This window comes from Lepidochelys kempii, chromosome 3 (assembly GCF_965140265.1).
Source record: "Lepidochelys kempii isolate rLepKem1 chromosome 3, rLepKem1.hap2, whole genome shotgun sequence".
In the NCBI taxonomy this organism is placed as follows: Eukaryota; Metazoa; Chordata; order Testudines; family Cheloniidae; genus Lepidochelys; species Lepidochelys kempii.
The window spans coordinates 158,462,202-158,484,061 of record NC_133258.1 but is presented as its reverse complement, the minus strand read 5'-3'; the positions used below and the strand labels follow the sequence as shown (position 1 = coordinate 158,484,061).

The window sequence follows — 21,860 nt, the reverse complement described above, 5'->3', positions numbered from 1 at the left end:
TAAGTTGCAAGTATTTGGTAGAAACCTCACCTGTTGCCCTTACCATGAAAGCAGTGTATTTGGTGTAGTGAGTTTGTCAGGTGTGAGGCAGGAGTTGCTCTTAAAGTATAGTGAACCCTTTGCCAGTTGGCACCAATGGGCATCTGTGTCACACTTCCCTAGACTTCAAGCTTAAATAAGAGTCAAAGATGTATACTTTTAGACACTAAGAGTGCTTTAGCTCAGTGGGTTCTCAACCAGGAGTCTGGAGTCCCTGGGGGGCCCATGAGCAGGTTTCAGGGGGTCTGCCAAGCTGGGCCAGCATTAGCCTTGCTGGGGCCAAGGTCAGAAAACTGAAGCCCCACCGCATGGGGCTGAAGCCTGAGGCCTTGAGCCCAACTGGCCGGGGCTGAAGCCAAAGCCTGAGCAGTTTAGCTTCACGGAGGCCCATTTGGCATGAGGCCCAGGCAATTGCCCTGCTTGCTACCCCCTAATGCCGGCCCTGGCTTTTATATGCAGAAAACCAATTGTGCCACAGGTAGGCCGTGGAGTTTTTATAGCATGTTGAGGGGGCCTCAGAAAGAAAAAGGTTGAGAACCCCTGCTTTAGCTTACTATCTTAATAGGGCTAAGCAATTTTGTAAGTCTCCCAATCTCTTTATTTCATGTTACAACCATAAAAGTCACATTACCTGTTCACAATCATTATCTAGATGGGTTAGACAGTGTATGGAAAAATGTTAAAGATAGCATCCATTCCTCCCCATGATGGGGTTAGGCCGTCGTCGGCTATCCCTTGATACGAGGATGATGTCTGCCAGGGGAAAAGTCATTGGTGAGACTTAAGATGGCCAAGGAGTCCAATTTGTACTTTACATGTAACAGGTGGTTGCTTGGAAAGAGCACAATTTCTGGCCAGGATGCTGTACCTTTCCTTCCTCCTCTGCTGTTTCTCAGCCTCTTGAGGAAGGCGATTCTCTTCAGAATGGGCTGAGGCTGGATGTATGATGTGACAACATTGCAGTCTATTGCCAGCCAGCTCTTCCCAATTCATGCAATGTCTCCCTTCTTAAAATATACTTTCAGGGTGTCCTTGTAGCTTTTCCTCTGTCCTGCATGGATCCTCTTACCACCACTAAGTTGAGAAAAGAGGACTTACTTCAGAAGATGAGTTTCAGCCATCCACACGCAATGACCAGCCCAGTTAAGTTGATGTTTCATAATTAAGGGTTTGATTTAGTCATGGATATTTTTAGTAAACATCATGGACAAGTCATGGGCAATAAACAAAAATTCATGGCCTGTGACCTGTGTGTGACTTGTACTATAAATACCACTAACTAAATCTTAGCTGGGGAGGGCTGCTGTTCGGGGGGAGGGAGCGGCACCAGCTGCCAGGGGCCATCAAATAGCACCTGCCCCCGGAGCCACTGACCCACCCCTGCGACTACTGCCAGGGGTTGCTCACCTGCTGGTGCTGCTGGGCTGCCCCCGGGACCACTGCTCAGGCAGTCCCCAGGGCCAGCTGCACCAGTTGCTGCTCAGGCGGTCCCTGGGACCAACTGCCTGGGGCCACCTGAGCAGTGGCCAGTGTGGCTGTCCCTGGGGCCACCTGACCACCTGGCCCTGGGCAGCCTTAGGGTCCGCCACACTGGCAGCTGCAGAAGTCACAGAGGTCGCAGAAAGTTACAGAATCCATGACTTCCATGACCTCCGTGACAGACGTGGAACCCTATTCATAATTTCACCTCAACATGGTGATGTTAGCTGTAGAGAGAATGCTGGCATTGATGCGATGGTCTTCCCATCTGATATGGAGAATCTTCCAAAGGCAGCTCTGTTGGTACCACTCCAGATGCTTAAGAAGGCTTCAGTACGTCATTCATGTCTTGCACTGATAAAGAAGAGAAGGGATGACTACTGTATTGTAGACCAGGATCTTAGTTTCCATTTGCAGATCTCTGTCAGTAAAGACACAACGGAGCAACTTTCCAAAGGACACACTGGCACAATGGATGCTATGTTCAATCTCCACATTGAGATTGGCTGTCTGAGAAAGGTGGCTACCAAGGTAAGGAAACGCTCAACTTTCCAGGGGTTCACCACCGGTGACAATTTGTGGGAGAAGGGGGGCAACTAATGCGGAGGCAGGATGGTAGAGGACTTCAGTCTTCCCATTCTTGAGGGACAGTCCCAAACTATGATAGGCTCCTGAGAAGAGATCTAGGATGGATTGCAAGTCAACCTCAGTGTGTGCGTGATGGCTTGCCAGATTTCCTCAGAAGATAGGGCGTGGCAAGAGGTTCTATTACTGGATGCTGAGGAATGCACTCAATGGTGGCACCTGAGACTTCAGATTCACGGTTCAGTAGAGTCTCAAAATGTTCCTTCTAACATTGCTTGAAGGCCATTGCCCTTAAGAAGGGTGGAGTTGCCTGGGATTGCAGAGGGATTGTGCCATTTGAACGTAGATGGCTCTTGTTGCTTGAAAAAAGCTTCTCATGTCATGTTGATCAGCGAAACTCTGGATCTCCATGGCCTTTGATTGTCACCACTGATTCTTGATGTCGTGCAGCTTCCTTTGAACTACAGCTTTAAGACAATGATAAATCTCTAGTATTTGCTGATTAGAGGGTTCATTTTGCCAAGTGCAAAATGCGCTTCTCTTCTAGCGAATAAGTGCTGTGATTTCCTTGTTGTTCTCATCAAAACAATCCTTATGGCAGTGAGTGGACTATCCAATCAATTCAGCACGTGCCTTTGAATAATGGTCTTGAACTCCTTCCAGTGTGTTTAGATGTCATTGATCTTGTCAGGTAAATCAGAGAGCCTCTCAATGAGGTGTTGCTGAAGAGTCTCACAACTAGCTTATTTTTGAAGTGCCTCGTGTTAAATCTCTTTCACATTACTTTTGGTTGTTTATGGTGTTGTGGTGCAAGCTGTATGTTCACGATTGATGTGACTAAGCGATGAATGTAAGACCACTTGGAAACACCCACGTTCCGAACACTGGCATCTTTTTCACTGTCATCGTCAGAGCCTGTGATCGTCCATATTACACGAGCCATGAGAGGTACAGAAGAGTGCTGGACAGACCGTCACCGGGGTTAGGACCAGAGCAATAGGTACTGCTATGGCATGTCTTAGACATGTTCCAGTTGCTGAGATCTGTAAGGCTGGTACAGGGAGCTCTATACATACATTTACAAAACACTGTTCCCTAGATCTACTGTGTAGATCAGACACTCAGTTTGGTAAGGCACTACTTTATTCTCTATTCAGTTAGAACTCCAAGTCCCACTAACCATTCATGGGTACTGCTTACCAAATTATCCTGTGAGTGGGAATATTCAGAGGACACTCCAAGAAGGAATGGAGTTTAGTAACCTGTAACTCGAGTTCTTTGAGATAGACTCTGCATAGTCACATTCCCTGAACAACTTCCTATCTTCCTTGGAGTCCTAATAAAAACTTGGCTCTGGGGAAGTGGTGGAAGGAGTTGAGGTGGCAGAGGGTGTCAGGCTCCCTTTTATAGCTTCACCCTCAGAATATTCAGGAACAGAGGAGAGGGGTAGGAAGAACACATGATTACTCTGAGTCACTGCTACAACAAGGTTTCATTGCCTAAGTTGCATCAGCTAGGACATCGCCTGAGTGGGGATATGCAACATCAATCTTGAAGAATTCTGGTTACAAGTACATAACTTTAATTTTCTATTAACTTTGCATGCCAGTATATGAATCATTATTGTATTAATTTATTTTATTATTACTAATAATATAATAAGCGTTAATTAATAAGCATTTTATTTATTTATTTCCTGTGCATTTAACAATGTTACATGAACCAAAATCTAAACAAAAATGAATACTATAATTTCAAAAATATGAAGATTTTACTTTTTCATACTTATTTAAAATCATGTTGTCTTCCAGAACTTAACAAACATGGTTGCCCAGGTATGTGTTGAAATCCACAAAAGTGCATCTAAAACAACTGAGAAATATTTGAAGGAAACTAAAAGGCACTACTACATCACTCCTAATAGCTATTTGCAATTCATAGACACCTTTTCAAGCATATTACAGAGCACAAAAAAGAAAAGTCTGTTTAACAGGTGAGAAATTAATAACATTTCCCATTGTGCTCTGCTACAATGTACAGCCACATAAAATATCCCATTTCAAAGGAGCAAAATATCAAAACCAAACAATGGGTCAAATTTTCAAAATTAGACTACTAAAATATCCTTGTAAAATCTATGAGCGTGTATGCACTAATATTGTGCAATAGAATACAGATGCATAAGAGACATTGTGTGCACAATTACCCATTTAGAATGCATAATTTTATATGTGCAGTTACCTGATATTATTTCTAGGACTGTTGATTAATCGCAGTTAACTCATGCAATTAACTCAAAAAAATTAATCGCAATTAATCGCAGTTTAATCGCACTGTTAAACAATAAAATACCAATTGAAATTTATTAAATATTTTGGATGTTTTTCTGCATTTTCATATATATTATATTCTGTGTTGTAATTGAAATCAAAGTGTATATTTTTATTACAAATATTTGCACTGTAAAATGATAAAAGAAATAGTATTTTTCAATTCACCTCATACATGTACTTTAGTGCAATCTCTTTGTCATAAAAGTGCAACTTACAAAGGTAGATTTTTTTTTGTTACATAACTGCACTCAAAACATGTAAAGCTTCAGTGTTCTTGTTCAGCCAAGCGCTCAGACAAACAAGTTTGTTTACATTTGCAGGAGATAATACTGCCCACTTCTTATTTACAATGTCACCAGAAAGCGAGAACAGGCATTTGCGTGGCACTTTTGTAGTTGGCATTGCAAGGTTTTTACGTGACATACGCTAAACATTTGTATTTCCCTTCATACTTTGGCCACCATTCCAGAGGACATGCTTCCATGCTGATGATGCTCATTAAAAAAAAATGCATTAATTACATTTTTGACTGAACTCCTTGGGGGAGAGTTGTATGTCCCCTGCTCTGTTTTACCCGCATTCTACCGTATATTTCATGTTATAGCAGTCTTGGATGATGACCCAGCACATGTTGTACATTTTAAGAACACTTTCCACTGTAGATGTGACAAAACACAAAGAAGGTACCAATGTGAGGTTTCTAAAGATAGTGTGACAGGGCAAGGCCAGATGGCTATAGTAAAGTAGTGGGAGACAGATATATTTGCCCCAGGCTAAACAAATCCCTGTTACCAGGATAAGCAAATGGCAGCAGCTGCAGGTCAATTAAGACACCTGGGGCGAATTAAGATCTTTTAAGACACCTGGGGCGAATTAAGATCTTTCCAGAAGGCAGGGAAGACAGCTAGGTTGATTGGGACACCTGAAGCCAATCAGGGGCTGGCTGAAACTAGTTAAAAGCCTCCCAGTTAGTCAGGTGGGCACACATCAGGAGCCGTAGGAGGAAGCCATGCTGTTGGAGAAACTGAGCAGTACAAACCATATCAGGCACAAGGAAAGAGGCCCTGCGGTAAGGGTGAAGTAGATGTTGAGGAAGTAGGGGTTGCTGTGGGGAAGTGCCCCAGGAAATTGTACATGTCCTATTTCCAGAAAGTCATCTACGATAGCTGCTACTATTACGGTCCCTGGGTTGGAGCCCGGAGTAGAGGGTGGGCACAGGCTTCCCCCTCACCTCCCTGATTGATCACTAAGACTGGGAGACAAAAGAGACTGTGCGAGGGAGGGTAGCTTCTCCTCACCTCCCTTGCTGGCTTATGATGAAAATGGGTCAATAGACTGTGACCCGGGCCTCTAGAGAGAGAAGGCCTACGTGGAGGGTCACAGTGAGCCTCTGACGCTAGTGAAATCCGCCAGGAAGTGCAGGACCCACGGAGACAAGGAGAGAGCTTTGTCACAATATCTATAACACTCGACCCAAGGTTTAAGAATCTGAAGTGCCTTCCAGAATCTGAGAGGGTTGAGGAGTGGAGCATGCTTTCAGATGTCTTAATAGAGCAATAGTACAAAGCGGAAACTACAGAACCAGAACCACCAAAAAAGAAAGTCAGCCTTCTGCTGGTGACATGTTACTCAGTTAATGAAAATGAACACACATCAGTACACACTGCTTTGGATTGTTATCCACCAGAGCCCATCATCAGAATCGAGACACATCCCCTGGAATGGTGGTTGAAGCATGAAGGGACATACGAATCTTTAGCACATCTAGCATGTAAATATCTTGCGACACCAGCTACAACAGTGCCATGAGAACGCCTGTTCTTGCTTTCAGGTGACATTGTAAACAAGACGTGGACAGCATTATCCCCTGCAAATATAAACAAACTTGTTTGTCTGAGCAATTGGCTGAACAAGAAGTAGGACTGAGTGGACTTGCAGGCTCTAAAATTTTACATTGTTTTATTTTTGAATGCAGATTTTTTGTACATAATTCTACATTTGTAAGTTCAACTTTCATGATAAAGAGATTACACCACAGTACTTGTATGAGGTGAACTGAAAAATATGATTTCTTTTGTTTTTTACAGTGCAAATATTTGTAATCAAAAATAAATATAAAGTGAGCTCTGTACACTTTGTATTGTGTTGTAATTGAAATCAATATATTTGAAAATGTAGAAAACATTCAAAAATATTTAAATAAATCGTACTCTATTATTGTTTAATAGTGCGATTAATCGCAAGATTAATTGTGATTATTTTTAATCACTTGACAACCCTAATTATTTCTAAAGATCCCAAAGTCAATATATAATAACTTATATTTTACTTAATCTTCACACTGTCCGTATACTAGAGGCTGTTTCAAAATATTAAAAACCACCTAAAATGCATTTGTTAAACTAGAGGCACCCAAGCAGGTGGAAGTAGTTGTAAATTATACTTCCCTGGACAAGCTAATCTCTCCCTGGGGCAACAAAATTACCCCCACAATCCTGTGTCTATCCTGCAACACCGTCTGTACAGTTGAGATTGCATAATAACCCTGCCAGGTATGATTCCTCAATGGATGTGGTAAATCAGCTCACCTCTGGAGGCCCGTCCCTGACCATCTCTCCAGCTCATACTGCAAATATTTGGGCTGTGTCGGCCTTTTGTGGGCCTTCATTGGAGGGGAAGTTATAGCAGATTTCCACTGCTACAGGCTATCCCTCCACCCCTGCAGTCAGATTTTCCCAGAGCAGAAGGTAGCAGAGACCATGGAATGAAACTGGACTGTTATCTTTAATGACAAATAAAAGAACACAACTTAATTTTTATTTTTAGGGCTTGTTTTTACAATGGGCTGACCAAGCTCCTGGAAGCAACATCACTGGTTACAGAAATGCAAGAAGAGTTGCTTGTCCTTGGCCCTCAAATAGAGCAAAAATCAAAGGTATTTACAAATTACTTTCTGAAGTAGGCTTTAAAAATCTTCTGTGACCTCCCATTCCACCTCCTCCTCTCCACAAAATTCAGGACCCAAAAACCTACTTGTTATATCACTCTTGACAGTGAGTTATATTATGCCCTTTCTCCTTCAACACTTTCATGGCTGACAGGAGATTCAGACACAATAAAGAGAAGTCAGTTTCCTGATTGGCTCATGAGAAAAAGAAAAAACAATGCATTTCTGAAATGTTTCAGCCTTCTCACTATTCAGTCATCTCACCAAGTGTATTTGAAATTCTGCAGTCAAAATGTATGGTAAAGGAAAAAATTTTTTTCCTGTTAGGAGATAGAAGAACTCGTGGAAAAACTTCAGAGAGACTCACTAGTAGTAGAGCAGGTTCGAACTCTTGTTAAACAGGATGAAGAAATCATGGCTGAGGAAACAAAAGTTGTGGAAGAATATGCTCAGGTACCGAGTCTCTTGTGGTCTCTTACAGATTTTGGTTTCTGTGGGCCTAGTTTTTCAAAGCATTAAAAACACTCTGGGCATTAACAACCTTGAAAGATCCAGTTCTATTTATGGTAAAAATAAGTTCCAAAAAGTGCAGAAATTTTCATATGCCTCCAGCATAGATATTGTTTTTTTAGAAATCTTCACCATATTATAAAATTAGAAGTAGGAAAAACTGATAGATCTCTGTTCTAGTTCTTTCAAGCATGATTCTGCTTAGAAAAATAACTGTGCATGAATAGCACCTTAGTACTTCATACCATCCTTTTGTGTGTCTTACTCGCAAAACATACATTTTCCTACTGTTGGTTACAATATACAGAAAACTGTTTTTGTTCAAGTACATATTGCCAAAAGAAAATGCCAACTCTGACTTTTTTCTGTGGGTTGTGGGGGGTTTTGTTTGGTTGACTTTTTTTTTTTTTTTTTTTTTTTTTACAATGTAGCAAGCAACTGAAGAGCTAAATGCTGTATTGCCAGCTTTGGAAAAGGCCCTCGCTGCCCTAGATGCATTGGACAAAGCTCACATTGCAGAACTCAGGTAGGTCTGTTTTGTTTTAAAACTTTGTCACTGTTCCAACTAATAGCAGTCTTCAGTTCTGGAATAATGATGCTGGCAAATTACACAACAGAGCAAAGGTTTCCACGGGCGTTCCTTCCATCCATAACTAAAGAAAATTATTCTGAAAGTGCAAACAGTGTAATCTTGCCTACATTTCAAGCTGACTCACTCTTTTACTCTTAATTCTTTATGCTTTCATGTGTCAAATTAGTTCCTATGGGTTAGTTTATTCTCTTTCTAAATAGAGACACAGACACACCCGCCACCCCTATATTGGGTCAAAAGGAACTTGTCAGAAATTTTCATTTTCTACACAGACCTTTCTCGGGAGAAAAGGGGTGAAGGATGGTGTTATCAGATCTCAGTAGTTTTCCTCTATTATTATAGGTTTGTTTTTATTTTCTTCTCCCTTCTATTCGTATAACAATATAGTATTTTGTAGTATAGTTATATACTAATTAGTAAGAACACATAGAAATTAGTATTAATTTAGAAATTAACATAATACCTCAGACTATTGAACCATCTAATCCAGTAGCCTGTCTTTGAGGTGGGCCAATACTGGATGATTTAAATGAAAAGTACAGCACCATACTTTCTTTGTAAAAATGTTTTGTATGAAACTGTTTATTAATTTTCTCAAATATTTGGTTTTTTTTTTACAGAGTATATACTCATCCTCCTCCTCTTGTACTAACTGTTATGAATGCAGTTTGTATTCTACTGCAAAAGAAACCTAGTTGGGCAACAGCAAAGCTCCTCCTTGCAGATGCAGGATTCCTCAAGAAATTAGTTACCCTGGATAAAGATAATCTACCAGAAAAGGTAAAGTGATGGAATGGTGCCCAATAATTTATCTTCACTTCTTCTAGGATTCTTCAAAGGGTGTTGATTTTGTCTTAATAAAGACTGAATTTTGTATAACAACTTTGGGCCAGATTCAGTCCCGTGTTGCAGCCCCTTTATGCCACTGTGGCAGGATGAAGGGGCTACAAAGGGGGCAGAGGCAGAAACAACCGCTGCAGAATCCTACTGTCATGGGTAGGCTCTCTCTTCCCAGCATAGACCTGACATAAATACCTTTATGCTGGACTCCCTGGCAGCTCCAGAAGTATGGGCCATATCAGGGGCAGGATGGGAGGGTGAGGAAACAGGAAGTCATGAGCACACTGTGCTGTCTGCCAGTGTAATTGTCAATAGAGGGCTATTACAAACTGGCACAATTTAGATTAGCTCTTGGGCTGTTCTGAGTTGACATGAGGTCTGGGGACAGAACAGAGGAGGTGCATAAGTGGTTTAAAGCTTCCTTTCCCCTCAACTCAAGTGGTTTAGTGCTTAATACAGAAATAGAGGAACACAGAATCTTCCCCTTTCTATCAATATGTAGAAAAGAATGAATGAGAGTAATGCTTTTAGAAAAAATTAAACCAGTAGTTTCTTTCCGTTTTGGCGCGCATGCTCCCCATATGTTTTTTTGGCCAGCAGTATCTGTTTGGGGCTGCACTACACCCTGAGCGTCCTTGTGGTCTCATACTGAGGGCAACAAAGGTGGAGGTGGTCCACCTGCAACTCATTTCCTTCTCACTGCCTGTGGCTGTAAGACAGAGCTTCCTAGTATCCATGACACATCTCTTTTTAGCTTATTATACTAGTTCTTTTGTACATATTAGTGTTAATTTAGGAAAAGATAGGATTAGTTGCCATTTGGCAAATTTTTTATACGATTTTGTTGTTTAGGAAGTTTTTAAATCTCACTTCCAATCACCAGAATTTTCTTCTTAATATCAAGGTTTAGGGGTGTTGTAATGATTTGGGGAACCTGCCTACATACAACTTCTGAATTCTGTTTGGTATTTTGAACTCAGTATACATCTGTATCAAATAATAACCCCCATTTTGTTTTCTAAGCACCATTGCATTTGTGAAAACTGTTCTGTGCCTTCACCTTGTGTGAGGCAAACACACAACCAGACTACCACTGCTTACTCAGCTACCAAGATTCAACCCTCCAACAGAGCCTGCAGTGACTCAGCACTCAGACATACTTTAGCAGCCTATCCCTGAGCAGGGCCTGGGTCAAATAACCGCAAGGCAAAGGTATTTTACTGATGGCATCAGATGTCAGGTTAGTCTGTGCTACAGCACTGCTCAGCCAGGAACCCTCCCACTGTCTCATAGGTTACAGACTCCCTCTGCGTCTAGCCTGCCCTTGGTGCAATTCCTATCCCAGCCTTACCTGAGCCTTGTTCCAGCTTGCTTCAGCCTTGCCCGTGCCCTGTCCGATTGCGCTCAAGCCCTGTTACTGACCCATTCCAGCCCTGCATCCACCTCCTGATCCCCTAGACCCTCAGATTGACTCCCACCCAGCTTCAATCTTTGGCCTGAATCGGGACTCCAGCTATAATCCTGATTTGGTTTATCTATGGACTCTGATCTCAGTTCTGAGCCACAGCCTCTCCCCAACTCAACCCAGACGCAACTCTGTGATGGTCTTCGATCCTTGTATCTGTTCTTGACCACCTCTCCAAACTACCAGGTCTGCCCGCCTCAAACCAGAGCCTGACACTTCGCAGGCTCTGTACCAGGTACTGGTGAGGACTCAGCTAGAATACTGTGTCTGCACTTTCAGAAATATGTGGACAAATTGGAGAGGGTCCAGAAGAGAGCAACAAAAACAATAAGTTTTAGAAAACTTGAACTGAGAGGAAAAGTTAAAAAAACTGGGCATGTTTTGTCTTGAGAAAAGACTGAGGAAGGACCAGATAACTGTCTTCAAATATGCTAAGGGCTGTTATAAAGAGAATTGTGATCTGCTGTTCTCATGTTCACTGAAGATAGGATAAGAAGTAATTTTCATCGAGGGAGATTTAAGTTAGATATAAGGAAAAACTTTTTAACTGTAAGGATAGTTAAGTAATGGAATAGACTACCAAGGGAGGTTGTGGAATCCCTATCATTGGATGTTTTTAAGAACTGGTTAAACAGATACCTGTCAGGGATGTCTAGGACTGCAGGGTCCTGCTTTGGCACAGTGGAATGGAGTAGATGACTTAAGGTCCCTTCGAGCTCTATATTTCTATGATACTATTCTATGATATAATTCTGTGTAAATCTAACTGAAGACAGTAAAATTACTATGGATTTACATCAATGAAAATGATCCTGCCCGAAGTATTTATAGTGGGTTTTTCTCCTCTTCACATAACTAAAAAATATTTTCCGTTGTCTTCTCCTTAAGCAACAAAGAACACTGTAATAGCTCTTCAAATCATTGTTCTAATATTTAACCTCTTTGGGTTTTTAGGTGTTTCTGCAATTGAAAAGATATGTAAGTTCACCTGACTTTAGACCATCAAAAGTGGGACTAGTGTCTATTGCCTGTTGCTCCATGTGTCACTGGATTTTAGCTTTAGATCACTACCATGAAATACAAAAGGTATCTTATTTAATAAAATTATCATTATTTCCAAAAACTCTTTTAATACAAGTTCCTATAAGAATATATTTGGTAGATCTTCTATTCTTAGAATATGATCTTTCATATACAAATGCATTCAACAATAACTGAAATTACCTATTTAAATTAGTAAGAACCTTCATGCAAAACAGTTTTTCTACTGGAATATTGATTCAGCCTCTTAGGCAAATACTTACCCATAATAAAGCTCATGGGCCAAGTTCTGTTAGTAATATCTGTGCAATCTATCTAAAAGCAGTAATCTCAAAATAGAAATGGTGAAAGTTAGTTTGCAAAACCCATGCTACTTATATTCCAGGAACTCAACTAGATGCCTTAGAGTACATGGAATAAAAAACAGAAATATTAAAATCTGTGCTGACTCAATCTCACTTCCATGTTATGCAAGCTGATAGAAACTGGGCATGATTAAAAAGCCAAATAAATTTTGAGTACCAATTTGTTCTTTACTATCTCTCATCATATATAAATCTTGCTACATCTATGACCATCCCTAGTGTCCTTCCCCGGATCTTTTCATTCTTGTCTTGTTGGGAGATCGAAGATTTAATAGCCCAGAAAACCAATCTTCTGTCTTTTTGAGGTTCTCTCTCTGGATCAGGATTGAGACATATTTGGAGGTGCTCATATTGTTCCTGTGATGTGGATAAAGAGAGATTTAGCCTTTCTTTCCTTCCCTAGGTCCTACCAGACACTTTTCACAACCAGTAAATTCACTTTTAAATACAAAAACGTATTTTAAAAATATTTTATAGAAATTCAATTTTAAGCAAGTTCTAGGTAAAATAGAAATAGGAATTTAACACTGGTTAAATAAGAGGGGCAAGATTCAGGTTCCAAGTACTTTTAGATCAGACAATGGACTTGTTTTCAGACCAGCTATAGACCCATGTACTTCCCCATGCAGATTGCTCATACGCTGCTTCTGTAAAAAAAGCAATCTACTAGCAATCTCAGACATAGGTTGCAACTTCAGAAGTGATTTTATTGTTACTTAAATCTAAATAAATAAGCCAAGTAAAAGAGTGCATCTTTCAAAATATAGGGTCCTGACTCCAGGTCCCACCCTGGAATATTGGTCTCCATAGCTCCAGCTGCAGAGGACCTGTGTGGTGTGAACTCTGCAAGATTTTGGGAGTGGGACACAAAAATTACACCTTATGATTCCCTTCAGGCCATTTTTGGGTGTGTGTTGCATACAGTCTGAGCCTTGAATTTAGCTGTAAGAGTGTTTTGCCCAGTATAGTTATGTTCTTGAATAAAATTCACATGGTATAAACAGTAGACTAGGGTAGTTTAATTTGTTACAGCATGTTAAGTTTGACTAAACTCAATATATATGATAACATAACTGATAATATTTAGGTCTGTCAAGTGATTAAAAAATTAATTGCGATTAATCGTGCTGTTAAACAATAGAATACCATTTATATAAATATTTTGGATGTTTTCCACATTTTCGAATATATTGATTTCAATTACAGAGTACAAAGTGTACAGAGTTCACTTTATATTTATTATAAACATTTGCACTGTAAATATAAAAGTAGTATTTTTCAATTCACTTAACTCAAGTACTGTAGTGCAATCTCTTTGTCATGAAAAGAAAGCTCAAATAAATTTGTTAGTCTCTAAGGTGCCACAAGTACTCCTTTTCTTTTTGCGGATACAGATTAACATGGCTGCTACTCTGAAATTTGTCATGAAAGTTGAACTTATAAATGTAGCGTTATGTACAAAAATAATTGTATTAAAAATAAAACAATGTAAAACTTTAGAACCTACAAGTCCACTCAGTCCTACTTCTTGTTTAGCCACTTGCTCAAACAAGTTTGTTTACATTTGCAGAAGATAATGCTGCCTGTTTCTTGTTTACAATATCACCTGAAAGTGAGAACAGGCATTAGCATGGCACTGTTGTAGCCGGCGTCACAAGATATTTACCTGCCAGATGCGCTAAAGATTCGTATGTCCCTTCATGCTTCAGCCACTATTCCAGAAGACATACGTCCATGCTGATGATGGGTTCTGCTCAATAATGATCCAATTGCATGTTCATTTTCATCATCTGAGTCAGATGTCACCAGCAGAAGGTTCCTTTTCTTTTTTGGTGGTTTGGGTTCTCTAGTTTCCACATCAGAGTGTTGCTCTTTTAAGCCTTCTGAAAGCATGCTCCACATCCTGTCCTTCTCAGATTTTGGAAGGCACTTCAGATTCTTAAATCCTGGGTCAACTGCTGTAGCTATCTTTAGGAATCTCACATTGGTACCTTCTTTGCGTTTTGTCATATCTGCAGTGAAAGTGTTCTTAAAACAAACAACATACTGAGTCGTCATCCAAGACTGCTGTAACATGGAATATATGGAAGAATGCGGGTAAAGCAGAGAGCAAGAGACATACAATTCTCCCCCAGAGAGTTCAGTTACAAATTTAATTAGCGCATTATTTTTTTAATGAGCATCATCAGCATGGAAGCATGTCCTCTGGAATGGTGGCCAAAGCATGAAGGGACATATGAAAGTTTAGCATATCTGGCACAAAAATACTTTGTAATGCCGGCTACAAATGTGCCATGCAAATGTCTGTTCTCTCTTTCAGGTGACATTGTAAATAAGACGTGGGAAGCATTATCTCCCGTAAATATAAACAGATTTGTTTCTGTTAGTGATTGGCTGCACAAGAAGTAGGACTGAGTGGATTTGTAGACTCTAACATTTTATATTGGGGTTTTTTTGAGTGCAGTTATGTAACAAAAAAAAAATCTACATTTCTAAGTTGCACTTTCATGATAAAGAGATTGCATTTTGGTACTTGTATGAGGTGAATTGAAAAATACTATTTCTTTTATCATTTTTACAGTGCAAATATTTGTAATAGTAATACAAAGTGAGCACTGTACACTTTGTGTTCTGTGTTGTACTTTAAATCTATATATTTGAAAATGTAGAAAATCATCCAAAATATTTAATACATTTCGATCAGTATTCTATTGTTCAACAGTGCAATTAATTGCGATTAAATCAACAGGCCTAACAATATTTCCATTATAGAAACAGATACATGGCGTGAAAAGAGTGTGTACAATATATTTATTGGGATTAAACATTTCAACAGTTATCACATAAGCACAGCACAATAATTCTGTATGTATATTCAGTGTCTGTGTAATACATACATATTCAAATACATACACAGAAGATGTAATACAAGCAGTCGGGTCCTGTCTTATCCCTTGAACTGTGTGAGGATCCCCAACCCTATTCTGAAGGCAGTTCCATTTCCATTGCACTCCATGGAAGACTGTCCATCCAGAGATCTGCATGGGTGGAGGGGACAGGCAGTTGAACAAGCCCAGCTCTAGGGAATGATGTGCATTGTCCATACACCAGGCCTCTGTTAATTTGACAGGAAAAGTAATATAGCCTCTAAATAAGGTATATTTAGGCATCTGCAACCAGGAAAATCCCTGACATTGCAGCTCCATTGGGTGCATGTTCCCAAGAAGCTGAGGTGAGGCACAAAGCCTGCCTACTGTCTAGTCCACGCCTACAATGAGTTTCAAAACCTGCCTCCCAATGAAACCATGTGAGAAGATCTTCATGAGGGAAAGTTTGTGGAATCTTCCTCTCAAGGCCCCTATTTGCGGAGATGTTAAGTATATGTACATGGAGAATGATAATTTTTTATTCCTTTTTCATTCTTTAATAATGTAATAAACCACCCTTTATTTAACAAATTGATGCTCAGAAGGGGGAATCTCACCACATATTGGTATGTAGCTAGAGGCAGGGAAACAGATGGAGCAGGAGGTGAAGTGGAGCATCCGGACCCAAATGGAGATTTAAATAGAGTGAATACGAATGAGGGAATAGAGCCAGGATGTAGGGAGGTTTAGGTAGAATGGTTATGGAGAGTTAGATGGGAGGTGAGGTGATGGTGTGGGAAGGAAGTTATTTGATAGGATTATCCTGGGGGCCAGGAGAAGGGTCAGATGGGGAAGTAAGAGAAGTGTATGGGCAGGTTAGATTAGGGTAATTGGAAGAAAAAGGAGTGGAGTGGGAGCAGCAGTTACCAGGGAATGAAAGTTGGACAAGCCTCTAGGATTCACATAAAATCAGGGAGCAAGGGTAGGAGCTAAGCAGAAGAGTTAGGAGTAGAACAGGACAGGTAGAAGTACCTGAGGAGACAGCCACTGACAGGAACACTTAGAGCTCTTTGCTTTCAGTTCCTCACTGTGGTGAAGGGGATAACTGCATTATCTTCTGACATTGCTCACAATTCAGAATTTGGCTTTTCATTTGAAATCCTCTTCCCTAAGTGTATGGAGTGCTTTGTCTTTATTTTCTGCCAGAGAATTACACCTTAGATCTTCAAAAGAAGATAAGTTAACTTTTGGGAGAACCAATGAATAAAATATTTCAAGTTACAGTCACATGACCATGGATTACAGTGCAAGAAGACATCATTGGATGTTTCCTCACATACCAAAAAGGTCACTCAAGTTTGTCTTCACGAAAAACTGCTGTCTTTGATCTCTCCACCATTAAGTTCCCATTCTTTGACCTCATATAATTTATCACTCAACCCCTTGCTCTCCAGTCTTGCTATGTAGACTTCCTCCAAACTTCAATCCATCAATATCCCTGATTTCTCATAAATGGTCAGCCCTGTCTGCTCCCTTTCCAGTTTTCAACTGTAAACTCATCAAGCTCACAATACACAACTGCTGTTTTAAGTTACCTTGCTCCAGTTCCATCTTGGATCTCCTCTATTGTAGCTTCTGACCTCTTCACGCTATTGAAACTACTACTCTTAAGGTTTCTAGTGACCTGTTCCTGCCCAAGTCTTGGAAACAATACTCCATCCTCCTAATCTTGGCATGATAATCACTCCCCTCCTGCTAGACATTCTTCCTTCCCTTGGTTTTTCTGATAGTCATCTCTCCATATGCCACTCATACTATTCCTTCAGCATCTCTTTCAATGGGTCAACCTCATCCCCTTTTACACTCCATATGCACATCCCACAGGGGTCTTTCCTCTGAATTCTCTCCTTGGCTGATCTCGTCCTCTTACATCTTAATCTACCATCTGTTTGCTGATGACTCTGAAATCTGCTTGTACATTCTTCGCAGCCTCCCTCCATCTAGACCTATGTCTCTGCAAGTCTGACATCTCCTCCTGGATCTCTTACCATTAGCTCAACCTTAACATGGCCAAAACTGAAATCCTTATTTTACCAAAAGGTCAGTTCCTCTTTCTGGCCTCTTGATATGTTACCCCCACATCTATTCATCCATCCATTGTACTCCCCCTTCTAATCCACATCAGGCTCAATTCTTGTCTTATCTTTAAGGCCCTATCCTAATTGTCTCTCCTATGACCCATTTTTACCATGATTACTTAGTTGCCAACTCTTACGATTTTATACTGAGTCCCCCAATATTTTGGAGTTTTTCCTTGAGGTGCCAATTCCAGGAGTCATTTAATTACCTGAGAATCTCAATTTTAATTTTTAAAGCATAAGACTCTAGCCCTCATGGTTGCAGAGAAAAGTTTGAAAATATAAACCCTAAAGACTCATAACAGAAAAAGCAAATAAAGAACTCCAAATCTATTTTAAAAATTTCAGAATTTTTAATACAATTGCCTGATTTTTGTTTTCCTGATGCATGTTTTGAGTATTTGGAGTTTGTATTCTATATATGTAAATATTTTCATTTATACTGAAAAAATAAGTATATCATAGAACTTACATTTGTGTTTGATTTTATACATGTCTTAAAATAGTATGAGAAATATGTGAACATTTTAGAGAAACAGTTATGCTTACCTTGAACTATCTGAATTAGAAGCCAAACAGATACTTTCGTTGATCAATAAATTCTAATGTGTTTATTACAAACAATTGACATTTTACAGACTGAAAGAAAATATTAATCTATACAAGAGCTTTTCCTCAAATGTTCTGCATGTAAACCCCAGAAAGGCAGACAAAACAATCAAATGCAGCCAGTAATAAAACAAATCAAAAGGAGGCATATACCCATGAAAGAGCGTATGGAGGAATAGCACAGAGTTGCAATGAATATAATATAATTTATGCACAGAATGAAAGATTTGGGCAGTCACTTGTCTGATTTGGACATCCTTTTGATTCACTTTTAATATTGACTTTTCAGTCATGTTCGAAAGTACAGGTTGCCACATTTTCTATGACTTGAGCTAAATATATCATTATATAACTATACTATAAGATCAGACGTTTATTTTTCTTGGAGACCTTCAGTAATATGCACCTAGGTTAATAAACATGGCCTTATGATGTCAAGGTAGGTATTTGCTTATGTCTACAAGCTAAACAAAGAAGGTACAATGAAGAAGTGGGAAAATGTAGTTTATACTTGTCTAAGTCTGCATTAGGAAATAAGATGACCAGCAGATAGTTCTTTCATATCAGTACAAACATTAGCAACCAATACCATTACCAACCAACTGATAACCATTAGTATTTCAGTTAGCCTAACTTCGCACGCCCAGTTTTGAAAATCTTTACCGGGGTGACTGCAGGAGAAAGGTGGGTGTTGGAAAAAGTCATTTTTCAGCTTTCTGAAAAATTCAAAAAAATGTAGGTGGTATTTAACACACTGTATACATTTTCTTCACTCAAAGTGAAGTGTAGCCTGTGATACATCTTTTTATCTAGTTGGTGAAGCCAAAACAAATCCGGGTTACTGAAGCTCAGGAAGTACTAAGACTTGCCCATCAAAAACTGGATGAAAAACAAAGAAGTTTGGCCTTGGTGAGACATTTCTCATTATTATATGTTATTGCTTAGTTATTGAAGCATGAAAATATTCATATTTTTCATAGACCCTACTAAAACTTGTACCAGTTATTTTTATTTTAAAAGCTTCTGAAGGGAGAGACACTTCTTTGCTAGAGAGTTGGGGCCCAGTCCTACAGTCCTAAGACTGTGGAACTCCTGTGTGATGTCTCATTTACTTCAATGGGAGTTTTACCTGCACTAGGACTGCAAGATCAGGCCTTTAATCAAACTTCAGCAAAGCTTAAAAAATAGTGATTTCTTCAGAGAAATAGCTTCCAATGCCTCCTGGTTTGCTTCATTCCTCTCAACCAACTACAGTTCAAATTTGGGACACTGACCTTTACTGTGGGAGGAGGACTTATTAATGCAGGAAGTGTTAAACAAGAGAAAAGTAATCAATAGTAATAAATAACCCCAAAAGAACAATTTCAGTACCAAGGGAAAATGTTGCTCCAAAACATAGGAAAGGCCCACTTGAAAATGAATAGAAATTTGTGTTGTGCCTATACTTCAGAGAGGGTGAAGACTAGAGGTGACTTAGCCTCAAAATTGCTGTGATCATTTGCCATTCGTGGATTGACATCTTATTGTCAGACAGTGAATAATGAGAAGACTAAATTTTAGAGCAATGCAATGTGAAACAACTCTCAGTTACTGCAATGTAAGCTCTTACTTTCTTAAATAAGCTCAAGCCTGTTACATCGGTAGCACATGTAGTAATAGAAGCAATGAAGTAGGTCTCTTAAGTCTGATAAATGGCAGGCAGGCAGGCGCCCCTCAGTCAAAATAAAAAATAAAAACCTTGATCTATTGTCTGCCAATCGATTATTAGATTGAAGAACATGAACAGAATTTAGAGGCAAGCTATCAAGAGAGCATAGCCCAGAGAGAAATGCTAGCAACTCGAAAGCAACTGGCAACTCAGCGTCTACAGCGAGTATCGATATTAAGTACAGCTCTGGCGGATGAGATGGTATTGCCTTTCATTTTTTGTATTGTCCACTTTTTGGCCTCAGAGCATTCAAGCATAAAAGCGTCATTTTTACTTCATTTACATTTTTCAGGGGTGGGAAGCTGCCTCCCCTTTTCGCATAGTGCTTCCCCTCTCCCACGTTACCGTATGGCTTACCATGCTGTTGTGGCCTTTTATGCTGGCCTGTCAAGTTTAATAACTAGATCCCAGCCCTGGGCAGAAGAAGAGGAGAAGTGCCTTTCTGAGGATTATTCTTGCCCAGTAAAAAACAACCTTCCCACCTTTCAACAGCTGCACCTTAGTTTCCTCCCTCTAGCAGGTACAACAGTATTTCCAATCGCTTGTACTGCAAGGCAGAAAGAGGCCTCCCCTATTATGACTTGTTCTGCAGGGCAGGAGGAAGTCTTCCCTATCATGACTAGTCAGTATTGAGGTGCTTCAGTAATGATTCCTTTCCTTGGTCCAGAGTTGCAACTGTCACTTCAATTACACTCCCAATTTCTATTCCACATAATTGTAAACAGTAAACTTTGATACATTTAAAAACAGTTACATTTTTATTGTAAATGATATTTCATTTGGATGTGTTAGGAGCGATGGAAAGAATCAGTTAATAACCTGGACAAAAGGCTGCAAGGTATTATGGGTGATGCCCTTGTTTCAGCAGCATGCATTATCTACAGCGGCGTGTTATCAGCAGGATATCGTCAGCAGCTAATAAACGAATGTCTGAGATTGTGTAATGAGAACATCGTTCCTGTGTCTCCAAATTATTCCCTAATAACAGCTATGACAGAAAAAAATGAGGTAATAACATGAGCAGATGGTGAGGGGCACAGCTGACTTTTTTACATCAAAATCAGGACTTCCCCCTTTCAGAACACTTGATTCCAAACCCGATTTACTAAGAGTAAAATGCAGAGGTCCAAGTATTTTACTGAGATTATTTACAATCAAGATTGTTGTGTTTTGTTGCATCACATTGTGTATGTCTTTATATATAGTTAATTGTAAGCATTGTATCCATGCAATAACAAGGATTGTCAAAAATGTAAAAATATTCAAATATTGAAAATTGAAACTTTTCTAGGTCAGTAAATGGCAAAATGAAGGTTTGCCTCTCGACCAGTACTCCATTGAGAATGCTATCCTTGTTAAGACTGGACAGCGATGGCCTTTACTAATTGATCCACAGAAACAGGCTTACAAATGGATTTGTCAAATGGAAGGTGACAAGCTACGACAAATCCATGCTTCTGATTCCAGTTACCTAAGAACTTTGGAAAATGCCATGCAAATTGGAGACTCCATTCTGCTACAGGTAGTATGGTTTAATTTTGTGGGGGTGTCGCAGGGCAACGACTCACCCGCGCAGCACCTCTTGTTGGTTGTCCTGGGAATTAGCTCTTCCGGCCAGGAGCACCCTCTGCAGGCCGGTGTCTTGCCTGTCACTGGCCCGAGTCCCTCGCAGACCCCAGTGCCCTCCTCATCAGGGTTCCACCCCAGCAGTAACCCACAATCTGAGTCTCCCCACCCAGGGGAACCCCTATCCCCCTCCTTGCCTCAGTGGCTACTGCCAGTCACCATCTAGCCCCCTCTCACTGGGGCAGACTGAAGTCTGTAAAAGCCACTCATCATTGGCAAGGGAGGTTTGAACCTGCTGCCTATCTCTGGGCTGCCCCTCTGCAGCCCCAGTACCCTTTTATAGGCCTTTCACTAGGCCTGCATCCTGGGGCTTTGCTAGGCTGGAGCTCCCCAGCTCCCTCTGTCCTTGCCCAGCACTGCTCCACTTCAGGTACCCTGCTAGTACCTTTTGTGTGTCCTTAACTAGGCCTGCAGCCTGGGGGTTTGCTCAGCTGGAGCTCCCTCTGCCCTTCCCCCGCACTGCTCCACCATAGGTACCCTTCTTAGCTGCCTAGGCAGCTAGCTCCTTCTCCCTCTAGGAAGCTAGAGAGAGTATCTATCCTCTTCTGGCCCACAGCCCTCTTATAGGGGCCAGCTGGGCCCTCATTGCACTGGCTACAGCTGTGGCTGCTTTCCCAATCAGCCCAGCTTTTCCCCTGGTACAGCCCTCTCCCGGGCCTGTTTTAAGCCCATCAGAGCCGGAGCAGGGTAACCATCCCACCACAGGGGCGTTCTGA

General features: G+C 40.5%; 1 protein-coding gene across 1 annotated transcript in view; it reads left to right on the top strand.

The window, feature by feature from the left end:
- The window catches only part of DNAH14 (dynein axonemal heavy chain 14), a 454,489-nt gene that overhangs the window by 342,457 nt on the left and 90,172 nt on the right, over positions 1–21,860 (top strand). Inside the window, 10 exon segments of the mRNA XM_073336702.1 lie at positions 3,915–4,096; positions 7,263–7,371; positions 7,711–7,836; positions 8,325–8,419; positions 9,106–9,265; positions 11,745–11,876; positions 18,624–18,719; positions 19,579–19,719; positions 20,311–20,526; positions 20,810–21,040. Coding sequence (XP_073192803.1) covers positions 3,915–4,096; positions 7,263–7,371; positions 7,711–7,836; positions 8,325–8,419; positions 9,106–9,265; positions 11,745–11,876; positions 18,624–18,719; positions 19,579–19,719; positions 20,311–20,526; positions 20,810–21,040 — 1,488 coding nt within the window.